General features: G+C 45.1%; 1 protein-coding gene across 4 annotated transcripts in view; it reads left to right on the forward strand.

Moving 5' to 3' along the window:
- The window catches only part of DNPEP (aspartyl aminopeptidase), a 73,204-nt gene that overhangs the window by 29,855 nt on the left and 23,486 nt on the right, over window positions 1-19,863 (forward strand). For all 4 annotated transcript variants that reach the window (XM_089680609.1, XM_089680610.1, XM_089680612.1 and 1 more), the window contains exons 3-9: window positions 2,537-2,625; window positions 2,704-2,817; window positions 2,911-3,036; window positions 6,411-6,535; window positions 6,611-6,707; window positions 9,614-9,721; window positions 12,896-12,973. In XM_089680609.1, coding sequence (XP_089536735.1) covers window positions 2,537-2,625; window positions 2,704-2,817; window positions 2,911-3,036; window positions 6,411-6,535; window positions 6,611-6,707; window positions 9,614-9,721; window positions 12,896-12,973 — 737 coding nt within the window. The remainder of the gene's footprint in view (window positions 1-2,536; window positions 2,626-2,703; window positions 2,818-2,910; window positions 3,037-6,410; window positions 6,536-6,610; window positions 6,708-9,613; window positions 9,722-12,895; window positions 12,974-19,863) is intronic.

Below are 19,863 nucleotides of genomic sequence, written 5' to 3' on the forward strand. Positions count from 1 at the left end.
CTCCTCCGTTTTGTTCTCCACACAATGAATCTTTTATACATAAACCCCCTTTAACTGTTGAGTGTCATGCAAGAAGCACTCGGATAAAACGCAAATCCTAGCAAAATGTTTGTTTTTTGGGTTGTGGAAAGAATGCAGGGTGTACAACGCTGTAAATGACTCCATAGAGAACATTTAATGAAACTATAAAAAATGCAACATCTCAAATCTCAAAACAAATGGATTAAATATAAAGATTAGATCATGTGTATATGGGAGATATTCTCATCAAAATGTTATACTAGTGCCATTAGAAAAAAAAAATACACCACTATTACTGACAAATCCCCAATCCATGAAAAACTGCAATCAATCACTGCATAGCATATCCGCTGAAAACTGCTGTACAAAGTCCACCCATAAACGGTAAACGACCGATTTGCTCATTATACAGTTGAAAAATCTTCTGTGCGAATCTTCACCATACACCAGGGGCAGACTGACAACTCATGGGGCCCCCGGGTAATAGGAGATCATGGGGCCCCTGTGTACTTTCCCGAATTCATAAAAGCCTATGAAAAAGGTACCGGGGGCATCTCATGGGGCCCCCTACTGACCCCGGGCCCTCAGGCAGTGCCCGAGTTTCCAAATCGTCAGTCCGCCCCTGCCATACACCAAGCAGCCATAACATTATGACCACCCACCATAACCTGTTGAGGCATGGAGCTCTGAAGGTACGCTGTGGTCTCTGGCACCAAGCCGTCAGTAGCAGATCCTTTAAAGCAGAGTTCCACTCGACCTATCAAAAAATAAGTCAGCAGCTACAAAAACGGTAGCTGCTGACTTTTAAAAAACAGCCACTTATCTGTCCCTCGGTCCCGTGGTGTGTCTCCCGCAGCCCGTTTCACTTGCCGTCTTGTATTCCAGGAGGCCGGAATCTTCACTGTGGGCACCCGGCTGTGATAGCTTGCGGCTTCACAGCCGGGTACCCACTGCGCATGTGCGAGAAGCGCTGCACTTCATGAATGGTCCTGTAGTCTTCTGGGACCTGTCCCGTGTCCCAAAAGACTATGGGGAGGGAGGACACCTTCCGTTTCCGATCGCCTAGGCCCACCAGAAGTGGGAGCGGGTACCTGCCAAATTCGGGGACCGGCTCCCCAAAGGTGTCAATCCTTGATGGAGATCGGGGGAGCAGTCCTTAAAGCGGAACTTCCCCTTTTGGGTGGAGCTCCGCTTTAAGTCCTGTAAGGTGGGGCTTCCATGGATCAGATTGGATGGTTCTGATGCTCATGTGTCCATTGTAGATGCTTGGCTGTGGACACGGGTCAGCATGGGCACCCTGACCACTGTCAGGACTTGTGTGTTCTGACACCTTTCGATCAGAACCAGCATTAACTTTTTTTCAGCAATTTGAGCTCCAGTAGATCTTCTATTGGATTGGACTATATGGACCAGCCTACCATAACCGCCCATGACCCTGTCACCGGTTCATCAGTTTTCCTTCCTTGGACCACTTTTGGTTAGTCCTGACCACTGCAGACCAGGAACATCCCACAAGAGCTGCAGTTTTGGAGATACTCTCTGTCTCCCAGTCATCTAGACATTACAATTTGGCCCTCCTCACAGTCACCCAATTCCTTACACTTGCACATTTTTTTTTTTTCTGCTTTCAACACAACTTCAGGGACAACATGTTCACTTGCTGCCTATTATGTCTCACTCCCTTTCAGATGCCATTGTCACCAGATAATCCTTGTTACTTAACTTTACTTAACAGTGGTTAGAATGTTATGGCTGATCAGTGCATAGACCCAATGATCCACCCCAGTATTAATCCACACTTTATATGTATCTATCTTCCACCACATGTGCTCTCACCTTAAGTCCTGGACCTCTTACATTACAGAAGGTCACACTCTCTTGCCCCCCTTAGGCAGGGGCGGAGTGACCATTTGGAAACTCGGGCACTGCCGAGGGCCCGGGGTCAGTAGGGGGCCCCATGAGATGCCCCTGGTACCTTTCTCATAGGCTTTTTTGAGTTTGGGCAAGGACACAGGGGCCCCATGATCCCCTATTGCCCAGGGGCCCCATGAATTGTCAGTCCTCCCCTGCCCTTAGGAGACCATTTTGTGCAAACTTGTCACTGCAGCTCCATACAGTCAGACTTGTTTGCTCTCCACATTTGATTTTGAGCGTCTATGATTGAGAGATCTGAAGTCCAATGAATGAAAGGGGCAGGCCAGGGACAGGCTGGGGAGGAAAGCGCTAGATGATGCAGGACGTCCTCCAGCTAGGAAATGAGGTGGGCTCTAATTTGTTGCAGTTTCTAATGCACATTGCGAGAGGCTCACAGTGTGCAGTGAAATCAGAGGAAGCCATTTCAGTCCAGGAGAGGAGCCGCTACAACTGTGCAAGACTGAAGGGGAGGCCAGAATTCTGCTTTAATGTTTATTATGCTGATTTTGCTCATACAGGTGAAGATGCTGCAGTCATTGCTATCCCTGGGCTGCATAGTAGTTGAATAATAATTTATAGAACTCATTGTCTTCCTCTCCAGTGGTTGAGGAGTGTAAGAATCGTCTTCTTCAGGCCGGATTCCAGGAGCTGAAGGAAACTGAACACTGGGACATCAAACCCAACCACAAGGTATGAGCTCTGCCCCAGAACCTGGAACATCAGGCACATTGCTGCAATTTATTTACTCTCTCCAATCTCCTTTTTTAGTACTTTGTAACCCGCAATTATTCCACTTTGGTGGCCTTTGCCGTGGGAGGGCATTACCAGCATGGAAACGGATTTACCATCCTTGGAGCCCACACGGACAGCCCGTGCCTGAGGGTAAGAAGATCTCTCTGGGTCAGTGGACTGCTGTCCTATCTGTGTGTTTTCAGCCATCCCATGAGTTTTCTTTGTGGCTTTTTCTGAATGCAGGTAAAACGCAGGTCGACTCGTGGTCAAGCTGGCTACATTCAGGTTGGGGTGGAGTGCTACGGTGGAGGAATCTGGAGCACATGGTTTGACCGGGATCTGACAGTGGCAGGGAGAGTGATCGTTAAGGTGAGTGGATGTCTAACCTTGTTTTATCGCCAATGCAAACGGTGAAACTGTGCGGTGATCTTCTATATTTGTATCTATGAAGAAGCAGTGGTGGGCCTTGGGGCAGGACTACGGGACACCTCTGCTCTTCTTCTTCTCCTCTGCTCTTCTTCTTCTCCTCTGCTCTTCTTCTTCTCCTCTGCTCTTCTTCTTCTCCTCTGCTCTTCTTCTTCTCCTCTGCTCTTCTTCTTCTCCTCTGCTCTTCTTCTTCTCCTCTGCTCTTCTTCTTCTCCTCTGCTCTTCTTCTCCTGCTCGGCTCTTCTTCTCCTCCTCGGCTCTTCTTCTCCTCCTCGGCTCTTCTTCTCCTCCTCGGCTCTTCTTCTCCTCCTCGGCTCTTCTTCTCCTCCTCGGCTCTTCTTCTTCTCCTCGGCTCTTCTACTTCTCCTCGGCTCTTCTACTTCTCCTCGGCTCTTCTTCTTCTCCTCGGCTCTTCTTCTTCTCCTCGGCTCTTCTACTTCTCCTCGGCTCTCCTACTTCTCCTCGGCTCTTCTTCTTCTCCTCGGCTCTTCTTCTTCTCCTCGGCTCTTCTTCTTCTCCTCGGCTCTTCTTCTTCTCCTCGGCTCTTCTACTTCTCCTCGGCTCTTCTTCCTCTCCTAGGCTCTTCTACTTCTCCTCGGCTCTTCTACTTCTCCTCGGCTCTTCTTCTCCTCCTCGGCTCTTCTTCTCCTCCTCGGCTCTTCTTCTCCTCCTCGGCTCTTCTTCTCCTCCTCGGCTCTTCTTCTCCTCCTCGGCTCTTCTTCTCCTCCTCGGCTCTTCTTCTCCTCCTCGGCTCTTCTACTCCTCCTCGGCTCTTCTTCTCCTCGGCTCTTCTTCTCCTCCTCGGCTCTTCTACTCCTCCTCGGCTCTTCTACTCCTCCTCGGCTCTTCTACTCCTCCTCGGCTCTTCTTCTCCTCCTCGGCTCTTCTTCTCCTCCTCGGCTCTTCTTCTCCTCCTCGGCTCTTCTTCTCTCCTCGGCTCTTCTTCTCTCCTCGGCTCTTCTTCTCTCCTCGGCTCTTCTTCTCTCCTCGGCTTTTCTTCTCTCCTCGGCTCTTCTTCTCTCCTCGGCTCTTCTTCTCTCCTCGGCTCTTCTTCTCTCCTCGGCTCTTCTTCTCCTGCTCTGCTGTTCTGCTCTGCTCTGGAGCAGGTGCTGAGCAAGCGACCTCCTGTGTTCACAGTGCAGCAGGGCATGCACTCAACATAAGACCCAGAAGCTAGTGGAGATCATTGTAGTAGCGTTGTGTACTTCAGTGATTTCCAGCTTCAACGGGGATCCTGCAGGTATGGCAAATACAGACTTAAACTGCTCCAAGCTGGACCAATGTAACTATAGAAAAATTGCCATACCTGGAATTGTATCTGTACAGGCCAAAAAGGAGCAAATAGGGGAAGTTCACTGTTAAGAGCGTACATACATTTTAATTGATACTCTCAGAAGATTAAGTTGGGCATTACCAAGGCAATCTCAAACATTTCCTGCCCCTTCTTAGAATATTCATTATTTATATTAAGGTCTTCATTATTATCTTTTACACCTCTTGTATCAAAAGAATGACTGGATAGCAGGTAATATTTTTATCTTGTATATTTTTACAAGGAATGCGGGGGAAATGCTAACCAAAAGCCTTTGAAATGTTTAGCAAACCCGTAACATTGTTTGTTAGACATGGATTGGCTTTGAGGACAAATGTTGAGGACCAGGGACTAATGAATGTGGCTTCTGATTGGGTGCAACCAATTAGTGGGGGGGGGGGTTAGGATTAGAATATTCCTATTGGATGTTTGTGAGTACTGTGCCAATATTATCAATATGTGGCATTGGCCCTCTTAGCAGTTGTTTGAATTTTAGTGCCTGGCCTCAAGACAGGTATCATGTGGACCTCAACTACAGCCCTCATCACCAAGGGATTGGACATAATGCTCTGTATATGTAATGCTATAGAACAGCTATTCTTTACCAGGGTTCCGTGGCACCCTAGAATTCAAGAGCTTACCAGGGGTGCCTTGGGTTTTTACTGAGTGACCTCCTATTTGATGGTGCCTGCATAGTTCCAGGGCCAACACTGCTTGGCAGTGGCAGCAGCATGACATCAATGATCTATTTTAGTTGTCTGTAAGGGTGATATCGTTCATACAGACCACCAATGTAAGGAGGCATTCTTCCTACTGATCACCAATGTAAGTTTTTTTTTTTTTTTTTTTTGACCCATTGTACCACAAAGACTTGCTTTTAGAAGGGTTCCTCAAGACCTCATTATTTTGGGGGTTCCTCTGGGGTAAAAAGGTTGAGAGCCTCTCTCCAGGTTATGGTAGAGTACATCTAGTAGTAGTATTTGGTCACTTTCAGTGGACCTGTTTTGTAATATTGAAGACGTTTCTTAGCTGTCCAAGCCACTTCAATTCTAATGCATTTGAGGAACATACCCTAACATTTACATACCGAGGTAGCACAGATACCTTATTGCAATCACCATGGAATGTGGTAGATCTTGATCCTCCAAGAACATTGAGGACAGTGAAGTGCATATTTTAGACCGCACAAATGGTTTGCAATGTGCACAGGCATGAAAGAATCCATCTACGTCAAGCTAGAACCCAAGTGGGGACCTTCAATACCTACTGTCTCTGACAAATAGTGCCGTTTCAACATTTCTACCCTGGAGATTGACAACAATTCACACTTTTAGCCATTATGCTTGAGGAATTAACACATATTTAGACTTCTTGACACTGAGGATGGGCTTGTGTAGACTTCTTGACACTGAGAATGGGCTTGTAGAACTAGAATAGTAATTCCACAACATTCACACCTCCCATCCTGTTCTTGGACAATCACATCTACACATTTTCAGAGGATGGATTAAGGTGTTGGTGCTACCTTTTTGTGGATATAAATGTTGGGGTATCTTCCTGAAACTTGTTGAAGTGGCTTGAAGAAGCTAAAAAACATCTTAAGTATTACAGAACAAGTTCCGTCAAATGTACTACTAGCTAAGACTACAGTACACTGTCAGAGACTGAGGACTTACTAGAAGAAATTGGTCACAGACTGGGGACATGCTATGGGTGTGGTTGAAGATGGAATACATAATGCACTGTGATCGATGCCCCTTTACAAATCAATATCACCATTGCTGATTGTTGGGGTCCAAGAGCCACACAAAGTACCAAAGGGCTGAACGTTGGCAACCAGTCTTGGCTGCCATATGCACAGTATATTAAAACCAATGTATCTGTTCGGTCAGTAGGACAGGGGAATAAGACATTGTGTGATATCTAGGTGTCTCATATTGCTTTTTGGTCTCTACTGACTGACACTATCTTTCCAAGGGAACATCACCTCTTGTGTCTTTCTCAGGAAGGGCACCGGCTGCAGCACCGCCTGGTTTACGTGGAGCGCCCAATCCTGCGCATCCCTCACCTTGCAATTCACCTTCAGAGGAACATTAATGAAAGTTTTGGACCCAATACGGAGCAGCACCTGTGAGTAAAGTTGGAGCCTGTGCAGATTCCGCTGTTCATACGTGAGATTCATAATTTCAATACTTCCTGCTACAGGCTTCCGATCCTGGCTTCCTCCATACAAGAAGGTCTGGAAAAGGAACCCATGGATTCTGGGTCATCCTGCCGCTCCACTACGGGGACCCAAAACCCGGTGAGGCTGCCCATCTGTAATCTAGTATATGTAGATCATTGTTGCCACTAGTGTACATGGAAATGGCACGTGTAATCCCAATTGCAGCAGCAGAAGTAAAGACTTTGAGTCTGATGGGAACCCTGACTGGGAATTTCAAACAAATATATTTCACAGAAAGAATAGTATGAATCACCAGACTGCTTCATTTAAGGGTCATTCCAAAAACTGTAGATTTAAGTCCTATCAGATTAGATTGGTTTACATGGGGAAATGCTTTCCTTGACTAGTGGGAAAGGACTGACCCATTCCCTACCCCGGCCAAAAAAAAAAAACCAAGAATGTAAGAATGAATAACTTGTTTATTACTTAACCCCTTGGCGCCGGCGCCTCCTGGCCCTTTCAGGGTTCCAGGAGGCGGGGCGGGGTTTTAGGGTCATGTGACTGTTATTCGCTGTCACGGTGGTCACATGATTGGGAAAGGTCCAGATCAAAAGAGGAGATCGGGACCTTTCCGTGAGTACCAAACACGTGTGCTGGGCGCGCGCTCTCAGAAATAAATATATTATTTTTTTGTTTTGTTGTTATAATGCAAATGTGCAGCCACTCGGTGTCTAGGCCCAGACGCTGGGAGGCCGCACATTTGCGTACGGCCAAGAGGTTAAATAGCACTGTCAATTTACACAGCGCTTTACATATATATTGCACAGTCACATCAGTCCCTAACCATCAAGGGGCGTACAGTCTAAGATCCCTAACTAATGTGCATTCATACATACACATACTGGGGCCATTTTAGACAGGAGCCAGTTAACCTACCAGCATGTCTTTGGAGTGTAGGAGGAAACCGGAGTACCTGGAGGAAACCCTCGCAGGCACAGAGAGAACATGCAAACTCCAGGCAGGTGGTGCCGTGGCTGGGATTCGAACCAATGACTAGTGCTGACAGGTGAGAGTGCTAACCACTTAGCCACTGTGCTGTCCTTCTATTTATCTGGGAATTGCTCTAATCATGTGAAAACGATTACAAGATCCTACTGTAACCCACTCCTAAGGGTGCCATTTGTTCCATCTAATAATTGAGTTAATTGTTATAGCAATTAACAATTTTAGTAGCACAATTGAGTTACGAAAAATTTCCATATTTCTAAGCGCTATGGTTGGCCATTTGATCGAACTTCCCATTCTAACTCTAAGTTTTTCGTTCACACCAAATGCGATTTCAAAGTGGTGTGATTTGGTCCCATTTGAAGTGCTACTTCAAAGAAGTGCTGATTTAGACACAGGTGCGATTTCAGCGCCATTTACCTTAGTATATGAGGGTTAAATCACACTGAAGTGGTGAAAGTCATGCTTGAGCTACTTGATATTGCACCTATTAAGACCGTGCCATAGAAACGCATTAGATGTGACTTCATATGCAGCACAGTGGCTAAATGGTTAGCACTTCCGCCTGGCAGTACTAGAGTTGCTGGTTCAAATCCCGACCACGGCACACCCTGCCTGGAGTTTGCATGTTCTCCCTGTGTCTGCGTGGGTTTCCTCCAGGTACTCCGGTTCCACTCTCCAAAGACATGCTGGTAGGTTAATTGGCTCTTGTCTAAATTGGCCCTAGTATGTGTATGTATGAATGTGAGTTAGGGACCTTAGATTGTATGCCCCTTGAGGGTTAGGGACTGATGTGAATGTACAATCTATATGTAAAGCGCTGTGCAAATTGACGGCGCTATATAAGTACCTGAAATAAACAAATAAAATAAAATATGCGATTTGTAAATCTCATGTGGCACCTGAAGTCACAGCGGAGTGAATCATGGCTAAAGAAGTACAGACTTTGGGGGGGGAGGAAAAAAAACAAAAATTACACTTCGCTCCCCTGGTAGCTTGTACTCTTCTTGGCTCTTGATGCTCCTGAGATGTGAGATGCGGGCCCTTGGCATCCTCATGTACAGTGCAGGACTGCAACTCCTGCATTGTATGGTACAGACATCAGAGCTGCAAGTGGCAAAAAGTCTGCAAGGGATTAGTTGTCCAATGTAGAGGAAGCCTACAGGACCAAGGAATAACTGAAGTAATTCAGCTTTATTCTCCCCTAGACAAAACCAAGCATTTAAAGTGATACTAATCTATTTTTTTTTTTTTTTTTTTAAACGCCAAAAAGTCCTTTCTATTGCTCTCTGCCTCCCTTGCGTGCCTTTTTTGTTACTGTGCTCTGACATCCTGTAAGAGTGTGGCTACTTTGGTAGCAATGTAGCCACCCTCTCTTGCTTCCTCCCGAGATGGACTATGGGATTTTTAATGTCTATAGAGCAGTGCACATGACCACAACCAACATGCACTTCTTGTGCGAAACAAATGACAGTGGGGGGGGGGGGGAAGGGTTCGGGAGCTTATGGAGGACATTGCAAAGACACAGGAAAAACCCAGAAGTTATTTCATGAAAAATGGATTACAGGGCCATGAAGTAGTGGGTGTATGAGTTATTTTTGGAGAAGAATGTGGTTTAGTGTCATTTTAGCCCATATAGTGTTGGATGGGGTGAAAGTATGTATGTATGTTCTATATATGTATGTATGTATGTGTGTGTATGTATGTATGTGTGTGTATATATATGTGTGTATATATATATGTGTGTGTATATGTATGTATGTATGTATGTATGTGTGTGTGTGTGTGTGTGTGTGTGTGTGTGTATATGTATATATATATATATTCTCTCCCCCCAGCAGCCCAGAGTGGGGCTTGATGGAGACCCTATCAGTTCCAGAAACAAATCCAGATTCAATTGTTTTTGGATTTAGTCTTCTCCACTCTGTACGAACCAAACTTTTAAAATGTAGCTTATCACACACTAAAATTAGGACTTTATCCTCCAGGTAATTTGCTTTATAAAAAGTGTGTGTTTTTTTTTTCGTCTCCTGAATAAGACGGAGCGCCATCACTCTCTGCTGCTCAGTTTGCTGTGCGAAAGGCTCGGGGTGAAAGCTGAATCCATCCTGGAAATGGATCTGTGCCTGACCGACACACAACCCGCGGTAAGTCATTGGGATTGGATGGAAAGAAGCTTGACACTGCACCACACAGACTGCACCGGGTGTCCAATCGGGGACTGCACCGGGTGTCCAATCGGGGACTGCACCGGGTGTCCAATCGGGGACTGCACCGGGTGTCCAATCGGGGACTGCACCGGGTGTCCAATCGGGGACTGCACCGGGTGTCCAATCGGGGACTGCACCGGGTGTCCAATCGGGGACTGCACCGGGTGTCCAATCGGGGACTGCACCGGGTGTCCAATCGGGGACTGCACCGACTAGACTGCACCAGGGGGTTGATTTACTAAAGGCAAATAGACTGTGCACTCTGCAAGAGCAGTTGCTCCAGAGCTTAGTAAGTGAGCAGAAGCTCTGCTGACTTCCATCGTCCAATCACATGCAAGCAAAAATGCTGTTTGTTTTTTTTTGTTTTTTTTGTTTGTTTATTTTCCTTGCACGTGATTGAATATTCTTTACAAAGTGCGAAGCTTTACCTCATTTACTAAGCTCTGGAGCAACTGAACTTTGCAAGGTCCTTTAGTAAATCAACCCCTGGGTGTCCAGTACTGGTCTACATTGACACTGCCTATCCTGATATCCTGCAAATTGGATTTTTCTTATAGTACCATTTTTTTGCATTTCAGGTTTTGTGGCTTTTTTTTTCTGTGAAAATACTGCTGCAATATCAAGACCCATGACTTCAGTTGGACTTTATATGGTCACTCCACTCTCGTGAGGGAAAAAAAAAACAATCTGCAAAAAAAACAATGCTATATGGCAACCTGGAGATTCTGTGCAAAGTTTGTGTACAGAACGTCCCCAGAAATGTCAATTCCTGCTTGTGTGATTGGTTCCCTGAGTTTCCCAGAACTCTGCACTAAGATACAAGTTAAAATTTAGGCATCCTCTGCAACATAAATGTAATTTTTGGAGAGCGTCTCCCAAAGGGATAGTCCCTTCTAAAAGAGTGCAGACCCTGCAACTTTTTTCTCATTAAGACACTGCAAGTGAATCCGCTAAATAATAATGAAAATGTCACTCCCATTCAGATTCATTCTGCACACAAAAAAATGGATATTGCCTCAGAACAACAAAATATAGGAATCTGTATCAAATTTTAAGGGCTCATGGTCACGGGGCATTTGCAAAACTCTTCTGAATGATGGAAACTGACTGCTGGAAAACGTCTGTTTAGCCGCATTTGCATACCGCGTTTGAGTGTTTTGCGTTTTTAGAAGCATTTTTAAAAGATCCTCAGGAGACCTTCCCAAATGCCCAGAATGCACTGAAAAATAGTAAAAAAAAAATTAGCTGTTTCAGATATTTTTTTGAGAGCAAAAGCAGAGAGAGCAGTATGTGTGGAGATGACCTGTCTTTTCTGGTTGTATTCACTATGGATCCCATCCTGAGCATAATGCGGCACGTTCTACCATATTTTTTTTTCCTTCACACGAAAGCTGGAACTGACTGCGCTGGTATACCGGGTCTATTTTGAGTACATGGAAAACACTTTGCATGCATTTCTGATGATGAAAAAAGGCTCTGGACATTGAACAGTTAAAAGCTTCCAAACGCAAACGCTTATAAACTCAGTTAACCGCGTTTACAAGCGATTGAAACGCCGGTAAAATCTACTCCTGAACACAAGTTTGGTGCGTTCAAAAAAACTGACTGTTGACGATGTGTACATGGACACGTAGGAAAACATTAGGGAGAGTTCAGGTGCTGCTGAGAAAAACGCAGAAAAGCTCCTATACGTCAGTTTATCAGCTGCAGTGTACATGAGCCCTAAAAAGTTAAAATCCCTGCAATGTACATAGAGCACCCAGAGGGGATTGCCTTCTCTCAACAAAGATGGAGTTGCTCTTTAACCTCCTTGGCGGTATTCCCGAGGGTAGGTCGGGGTAAAGTTTCAGTACCACAAGCGGTAACCCCGAGCTACACTCGGGCTTAGCATGTGGCGCTGATCCGCGATCCTTCGATCACTTACCTTGTCCTGCGCTCCCACGATGTCCCTCCTGCAGTGTCCCAGGCAATGTAATCCGGCGGATGCCGGCATCTGTCATCTGGGTTTCCTTCCCTGCGACATCGGGACGTACGGGGGACGGAACTGGCGGGAAATTTGAAAATGACAAAAAGTGACATTCACTAAATACACTAAAATCACATAGTATAACATTCCTGTATCAAACCATTTCACATACATTTTGTCCCGAGTGCTTTGTCCGGCGCCCTGCCTGCATTTTTACTGTTCTTTCTGCCTGGAAACTGAGAAACGTCCATGGCGTCCAAAAAGCGTCCCTTTAGGTCAAAAGCGGTTTTAGACCGGCTAGAGAACAGCGATAGTAAATCAGAACCACTTGCAGAATTGAGTGATAATGATTCATGGGGGAAATTCATCATCAGACACTGAAAACGATTCTGCGACTTTGCTCAGTGATGTGCAGACTTGGCGCTATATTTCAAATTTCAGTATTTTTAGTTTGATTATATTATTGAATTAAATTTATTATTATATTTTTTATGATTATTTATTAAATTATAATTTATAATTTCGTGTTTCAAGTTTTATCATACCCGGGATGTTTACTAGACTCTTGTCTGGACAGATTTCAGTGAGTTATTCCTAAAAATTACAGGCCTACAATAAAAAAAAATACATATTTCCATGCAAAAAAAGTATCGCTTTGAGCACAGAAATACTGACATAATCAGACCGCTAGGGAGGTTAAAAGGATGTCATTTGGGACCCATTCATAAATGTGCATTGTAGCAACTAAACAAAATGGCGAGCGTTTCCACAGTGCATGGCAGTGCCCTCACTCCGTGTGTTGCAGTACTACTCATTGTTCAGTCGAGTACAATGCACCGCAACAGATATTTTTCATCCGAGTTGGTGCTTCGGTTGCCCATTCATAATGATTGGGCTGCCTTGACACAACACATGGTAATGAGCGGCATAATACACATTACCGCATTGCGATGGATCGCTTTAGTGTGAATAGGCTGTTAATGCTTGTGGCAGTGCTGTATTCCCTGTGATGTATGGTGGTGCCAAAGCAACGCCTACAGTCCAGTATATATGATCTGTACTGAATGAGTACGGTTTTATTTATCACCTGATGTGTGGATAGGCCAATCATCACTTCTCCTGAATTTCTACTCTTTTTGTATCAGACTCTAGGAGGAGCCTATGAAGAGTTTATCTTTGGACCACGCCTGGACAATCTGCACAGCTGCTATTGTGCCCTTCAGGTTGGTACCCAACAAAACAGCCTTCCTCCCAAATCAGAGATTCTTGGTAATCACCGGGCGCCGGCGGGTCGGGACTTGGTGAGTGACCGCCTCCAATGGCAGCGCAGGTAGGGTGTGCGCGCCCCCTACCCAGAAATGCAAAATTACATACACACACATACATACATACACACATACACACACACACACGTTGTGAATCCAGTAGATAATCTATCGAAGGCTCGCTGTAATCCGTGCGACTCCGAAGCCAGAGCCGCCGACACGTGATCCATCACGCTGACGCTTCCAGCACCCATCGCTTGAAGGTGAGGGGACGGGATTGATGATGGTAGGGAGAGCAGTTATTTGTATCATCCATCACCGCTTTCTTCATCAATATCCTGGGCTGATGTCTCCCAGGGGTTTATATAAAGTTCAGCTGTATTCAAATATCCTTTTTGTTTAATTATTTTTGCACATTCGTTAGAGTCCTTCTAAATATAGCTCATCGCCCCTGTGGTTTTACCCTTTTTTAAAATTGTATTTTTTATATATGCAAGATTTTTTTAAATGGGTTTAAAAATATAGTACATTTCACAAGGTTAGTTTTCAGTGCTTTAACTTAGGCTTAAGCCACATGTGTCATTTTCTTTTTGTTTAAAAAAAAAAAAAGAAGTCCCTTTTAGCCTTTGGAACCAATTTAAAGTGTTACTAAACCCACAACAGTAAAATCAGTCTGTATATGCAGTAAAGCATACTTATGATACTCGCTGTGGAAAGTAAGGGGTTAATCTTCGGCATCATGTAAAAAGATTTATCCTGTCCCCAACTCATCTCTTGATAGAACAGAGCTCTAGGAGTCACACTGCACATGCTCAATTTGTTGTGTATTGCTGGAGAGGGTTTTTTTAAATTTTTTTTTTCGTTTCTGGGAGAGTGCGCGTGATCAGAACAAGGCCAATCGGCACTGTCCAGACAGAGGGTCAGGGGTTATTCAGCCTCATAGGGGAGAATCAAAACTCCTCCTACAAATTTTAACCAGTGCTCAGCCAGACGTTGATAGAAGTCACAAGACTGCTATATACTGGTGATGAGAAAAGGAATTTTAGCAGTTTTATATTTACTAAAATTGCATTTCCATGTTGTGTGTACTGTGGGAAACCTGATATAGTGAATGCAGGGTCCGGGGAGACCGGATATAGTGAATGCAGGGTCCGGGGAGACCGGATATAGTGAATGCAGGGTCCGGGGAGACCGGATATAGTGAATGCAGGGTCCGGGGAGACCAGATATAGTGAATGCGGGGTCTGGGGAGACCGGATATAGTGAATGCGGGGTCCGGGGAGAGTGGATATAGTGAATGCAGGGTCCGGGGAGACCGGATATAGGGAATGCGGGGTCCGTGGAAACCGGATATAGGGAATGCAGGGTCCGGGGAGACGGGATATAGGGAATGCGGGGTCCGGGGAGACAGGATATAGTGAATGCGGGGTCCGGGGAGACCGGATATAGGGAATGCGGGGTCCGGGGAGACCGGATATAGGGAATGCGGGGTCCGGGGAGACCGGATACAGGGAATGCGGGGTCCGGGGAGACCGGATACAGGGAATGCGGGGTCCGGGGAGACCGGATACAGGGAATGCGGGGTCCGGGGAGACCGGATACAGGGAATGCGGGGTCCGGGGAGACCGGATACAGGGAATGCGGGGTCCGGGGAGACCGGATACAGGGAATGCGGTGTCCGGGGAGACCGGATACAGGGAATGCGGTGTCCGGGGAGACCGGATACAGGGAATGCGGTGTCCGGGGAGACCGGATACAGGGAATGCGGTGTCCGGGGAGACCGGATACAGGGAATGCGGTGTCCGGGGAGACCGGATACAGGGAATGCGGGGTCCGGGGAGACCGGATACAGTAAAGGCGGGGTCCGGGGAGACCGGATACAGTAAAGGCAGGGGCCTGGGTTTAGGAACACTTGAATGCATTCTCTGCATTAAGGTGAAAAAAAACCCCTGAGTACAGTCTTTCCTCCAGCCCCCTCCATACTTAAAGTAACTATTGGAGTCTGTGCTAATAGGTAGTGAGGCAACTTGCAAGGACTTGATGCATGCAAATTTCTAACAGATAAGGGTATATGCAGCACCTAAAAGTAAAAAGGTGATGGTGATGGATTTTGCAAATAACTCAACTATATATATATAAAAAGTATGGGCAACCCAAAATACACTGTGATAAAACAAATAATGAAACACGTAAAATAGTACCAAACTCGGATATCACAAAAGTGTGTGTGGGGGGGGGGGGGGTTGTAAGTGTCCATCAAAAGTTCAGCAAAGATTGTCCATATATAGACTCAAAGGGGGAGATTTACTAAAACTGGAGAATGCAAAATCTGGTGCATAGAGAGCGATCTGCTTCCAAGTTTTATTGAAGAAGCTGATTGGCTGCCATGCACAGCTGCACCAGAGTGCACCAGTTTTAGTAAATCCCCCCTAAAGTAACTATCGAAGAAGTCTGCACTAACAGGTAGTTGGCACCTGCAGAGATGCATGCAAGGACAAATACAGCACCTAAAAGTGGAATGATGATAGGATGACGGTGTAAATAACTCCGCTCTATCCAAGACAAAAACAATATGTGCAACCTAAAATACACAGTCATAAAATAAATCCTGAAACGCATACAATAGTGCCACACAAGTATCACAAAAGTAAGAAAGTGTCCAACCAAAAGATTGGGGAAGATTGTCCATCATGGTTATATTATTATTATACAGGATTTATATGGCGCCAACAGTTTGCTCAGCACTTTACAATATAAAGGGAGACAATACAGTTCAACACAAGAGGGTTAGGAGGGCCTGATCCTAGGAGCTTACAATCTGATAGGTGATATGAATTGATATCGGTGCATTGCCACAACAAACAGGACAGGGAAAGAAGCTCTTATAGCGTAGTATGTGAAAGCTTTTTTTTTTTTATTAAAACCGCATCAATAAAAACAAACAAAAGCTGGAAATACACGAACATTAAAAATAATAAAAATACAGAAACACGGCTGCCTATCTCAGCAGCAGCATGTGACAGCAACAGGCACCAACTCTGCCCTGTACAGGTTTCGTCTGATGCCACTAAAGATGTCCATTCAGACTAAACCTGTACAGGGCAGAGTTGTTGCCTGTTGCTGTCATATGCTGCTGCTGAGATAGGCAGCCGTGTTTCTGTTTTTTTATTATTTTTAATGTTCGTGTATTTCCAACTTTTGTTTGTTTTTATTGATGCGGTTTTAATAAAAAGCTTTCACATACTACGCTAGAAGAGCTTTCCCCGTCCTGTTGTGGCACGGCATTGATCCATATTGGCGCTACTGGGTCTCCTTTGTGCACAGCTCGCTCCCCACCAGTCTGATTCCAGAGCGAGAGACTCATGCCACCTGGGACAGGGTATATATGCTATTTGCCTCTGAATAGGGCAATAAATCTTAGTACGTGCAATACCCCCTTATACATTCTTAAAGTGACACAAAAGCTTCCTTTATATATATATATATATATATATATTATTTATTTATTTTTTTTTTCTAAAATAACAAACATGCCATACTTGCCTGCTCTGTGCAGTGGTTTTGCACAGAGCAGCCCTGATCTTCTCCTTTTTCCAGTTCCCCGCTGGTGCTCCTTGCTCTTCCCCGTGAGCAGTGCCCCAAGAGAGCCACTCACCCTGGGGGCACTGCTGCATGCTCGTCCCTGAGCAACTGCTGTGTGCGTCCATTAGACACAGAGTCTGGCTCGACCTCCGTTCCCCCCCCCCCCCCCGTTCTCTCCACATTGGCTCACTGACAGTGATTGACAGCATCGGGAGCCAATGAGGGGGATGAGTCTCCAGACAGCAGAGGCTCAAGTAAGGATTGGAAGGGGCTCAAGTAACACAGGTTTTTGTTTTTTTTTACCTCCATGCATAGAATAGATGAAGATAAAAAACCTTAAGCCTTTAGAACCACTTTAAGCCCAAACTCAATCCAGTGCTGTGCGTGAGAACAGTGTCTCTCTTAGCTCTCTCCCTCCTCATAGGCTCAGAGACAGCAGACACCCTAGTGGAGGCAAAGCACTAAACTCCTCCTCATAGGTATAACCTTTTTCTACACTCTGTCCAAAGCTAGCAAAAAAAATGGGGCTTTAGATCCACTTTAATAAGATGAGGGGTTACCCTTCTAGTGCTGAGGAATCAAAGCTGCCCTTTGCATTGCAAGAACTTCCTTTAGTGAACTTGATACACTTTTTTTTTTTTTTATCAGTATTTTCTATAGTGCCAAGACGTTTACTTTAGTACTGCGCATTCACCTCAGTCCTAAATTCATACTAACACTTGTTAATATGCTGCTACCAAGCAGTCAAACATGCACCTGTACATTTAAATTCCCCCCCCACACCCTTCTGTTTGTCCAACACGCTATCTCCATGTCCTGCAGTACTGACTCCTAGGGGTTTATTTACTAAAGCTGGAGAGTCCAAAATCAGACTCCCTTCTGCATAGAAACCAATCAGCTTCCAAGTTTCATTGCCAAAGCTTCATTGAACAAGCTGAGGTTAGAAGCTGATTGGTTTCTATGCAGAAGGGAGTCTGATTTTGGACTCTCCAGCTTTAGTAAATAAACCCCCTAGCGTCTGTGAACTTCTGTGTAGAGGGTGTGTACTGGGGGGGGACATGGGAGGAGGGTTGGCTTGCAAATGGGCACTATCAAAGAATGGACACAGGCTGGGAGCATGCACGCTAGGGTGACTCCTTGGACCACTGTAGGGGTCACCCACCACCCAGACCATGGTGCCAGTGCTAGGGGAGGACCTGGAAAGAAACCAGATGTAATTCTGAAAAGGCATCACATCAGGGCAGCCAATACACTGGCATTGTGGAAAAAATGTTGACATCAGTGTTCCTTTTTAAGACAAGTTTACACAAACTATGTAAAAAGCCATTTTTTTTTATTGAATATCATAGCATTGGTTTCCCACGTCATCTAGGGTAGACAAAAATAAACACCTTTTTACGCAGTTCATACCCCACCCCCATCACGCGAGTTCAGCAAGTCTAAAATCACCCGTCTGACCTCCATGAAAAATGGTGTCTGTAGTTATTGGCGTTCATCCATGATTGATCTGGGAAATTAATCAGATTTGTTATTTGTGGAGTTGGAACGAAGCTTATTTTTCACCACTATGAGGATTAATTGCAGCATCCACATTAGAAGACAGAAGAAGAGTTTTCTACGTAACTGTTTAAATGCAAAACAAATTTCCCCATACTATGAGCCATGCCTGGCAGCTAAATACATACAAAGTTAATCAGACTGAGAAAAGACTACGTTCATCCTTTCACAACGCCAACGGTTTTGAAACCGAGTAAGAGAACAAAACCCCTAGGGTAATTCTAGCACAGTCATCACCCCACCCCCAAAAGCGGCTGGATCCATTCCTGGATCAAATATTACTATGTCAGGCTTAAATTATTATACACTTGGAGGTTATAAATTGTAAAAAAAAAAACACCCGTTGCCTTTTTACTTAGCTGTCTAAACATTTCATGGCTTTACTGCTGTTACTGTAAAGACACCCTTCTTAAAGCTGAATTCCAGGCATGCATTAGTCCAACTAGGACCAAGATGAGCATGTATGTGCCATAGCTGGCCGATACCCTTGGAAGCTGGAAATTTCTGTAGTAGACACCACTACTCCAGTGATTTCCACTAGCTTCTTGTCCCATGATGAGCGGCTGCCCTGTTGTATTGTGCACACAGGAGATCGCTCACTTCCCTGATTGGATGAGGTGAGGTGGTGACATCACAATCTTCACCTTGTCCTATCGGAGAACAGTTTGCTTTCTTTGAGAAAAAAAATGCAGTGTTCTCTGAATGGTGCCAACAAGCTTGTATGCAGTTTGGAATAGAAGGCTCTATAACAGACATACAACATTACTGCCACCTTCACCCATTCAAGTATATGGATGACTCTGCTTGGGACATCCGGTCCACCAGAGATACATGGGGGTTTATTTACTAAAGCTGGAGAGTCCAAAATCAGACTCCCTTCTGCATAGAAACCAATCGGCATCTAACCTCAGCTTGTTCAATGAAGCTTTGGCAATGAAACCTGGAAGCTGATTGGTTTCTATGCAGAAGGGAGTCTGATTTTGGACTCTCCAGCTTTAGTAAATAAACTCCATGGTGTCTGCATGGGTAAATGCAGTGGTGTACATGTAGCCTTAAAGGGCCAGGAGGCCCAGTGTCATATTTTGGTACAAATACCTCGTGCTTTCATCCATCCATCAGGGGTGACGTCTGGTAGTCTATCACCTGCTGGCTTAGTAATTTTTGGATGTTTACCCCAATACTCCCAACACTTTCTTTCCTTCTTTCCTTCCTTCTTTCCTTCCTTCTTTCCTTCCTTCTTTTCTTTCTTTCCTTCCTTATTTCCTTTCCTTCTTTTCCTTCTTCTCCTTCTTTTCCTTCTTCCCCTTCTTTTCCTTCCTTCTTTCCTTCCTTCTTTCCTTCCTTCTTTCCTTCCTTCTTTTCTTCCTTTCCTTCCTTATTTCCTTTCCTTCTTTTCCTTCTTCTCCTTCTTTTCCTTCTTCCCCTTCTTTTCCTTCCTTCTTTCCCTTCCTTCTTTCCCTTCCTTCTTTCCCTTCCTTCTTTTCCTTCCTTCTTTCCCTTCCTTCTTTCCCTTCCTTCTTTTCCTTCCTTCTTTTCCTTCCTTCTTTTCCTTCCTTCTTTTCCTTCCTTCTTTCCCTTCCTTCTTTTCCTTCCTTCTTTTCCTTCCTTCTTTCCCTTCCTTCTTTCCCTTCCTTCTTTCCCTTCCTTCTTTCCCTTCCTTCTTTTCCTTCCTTCTTTCCCTTCTTTCCTTCCTTCTTTTCCTTCCTTCT

This window comes from Staurois parvus, unplaced genomic scaffold (assembly GCF_062004578.1).
Source record: "Staurois parvus isolate SC_StPar_1 unplaced genomic scaffold, SC_StPar_1.0 ptg000246l, whole genome shotgun sequence".
In the NCBI taxonomy this organism is placed as follows: domain Eukaryota; kingdom Metazoa; phylum Chordata; class Amphibia; order Anura; family Ranidae; genus Staurois; species Staurois parvus.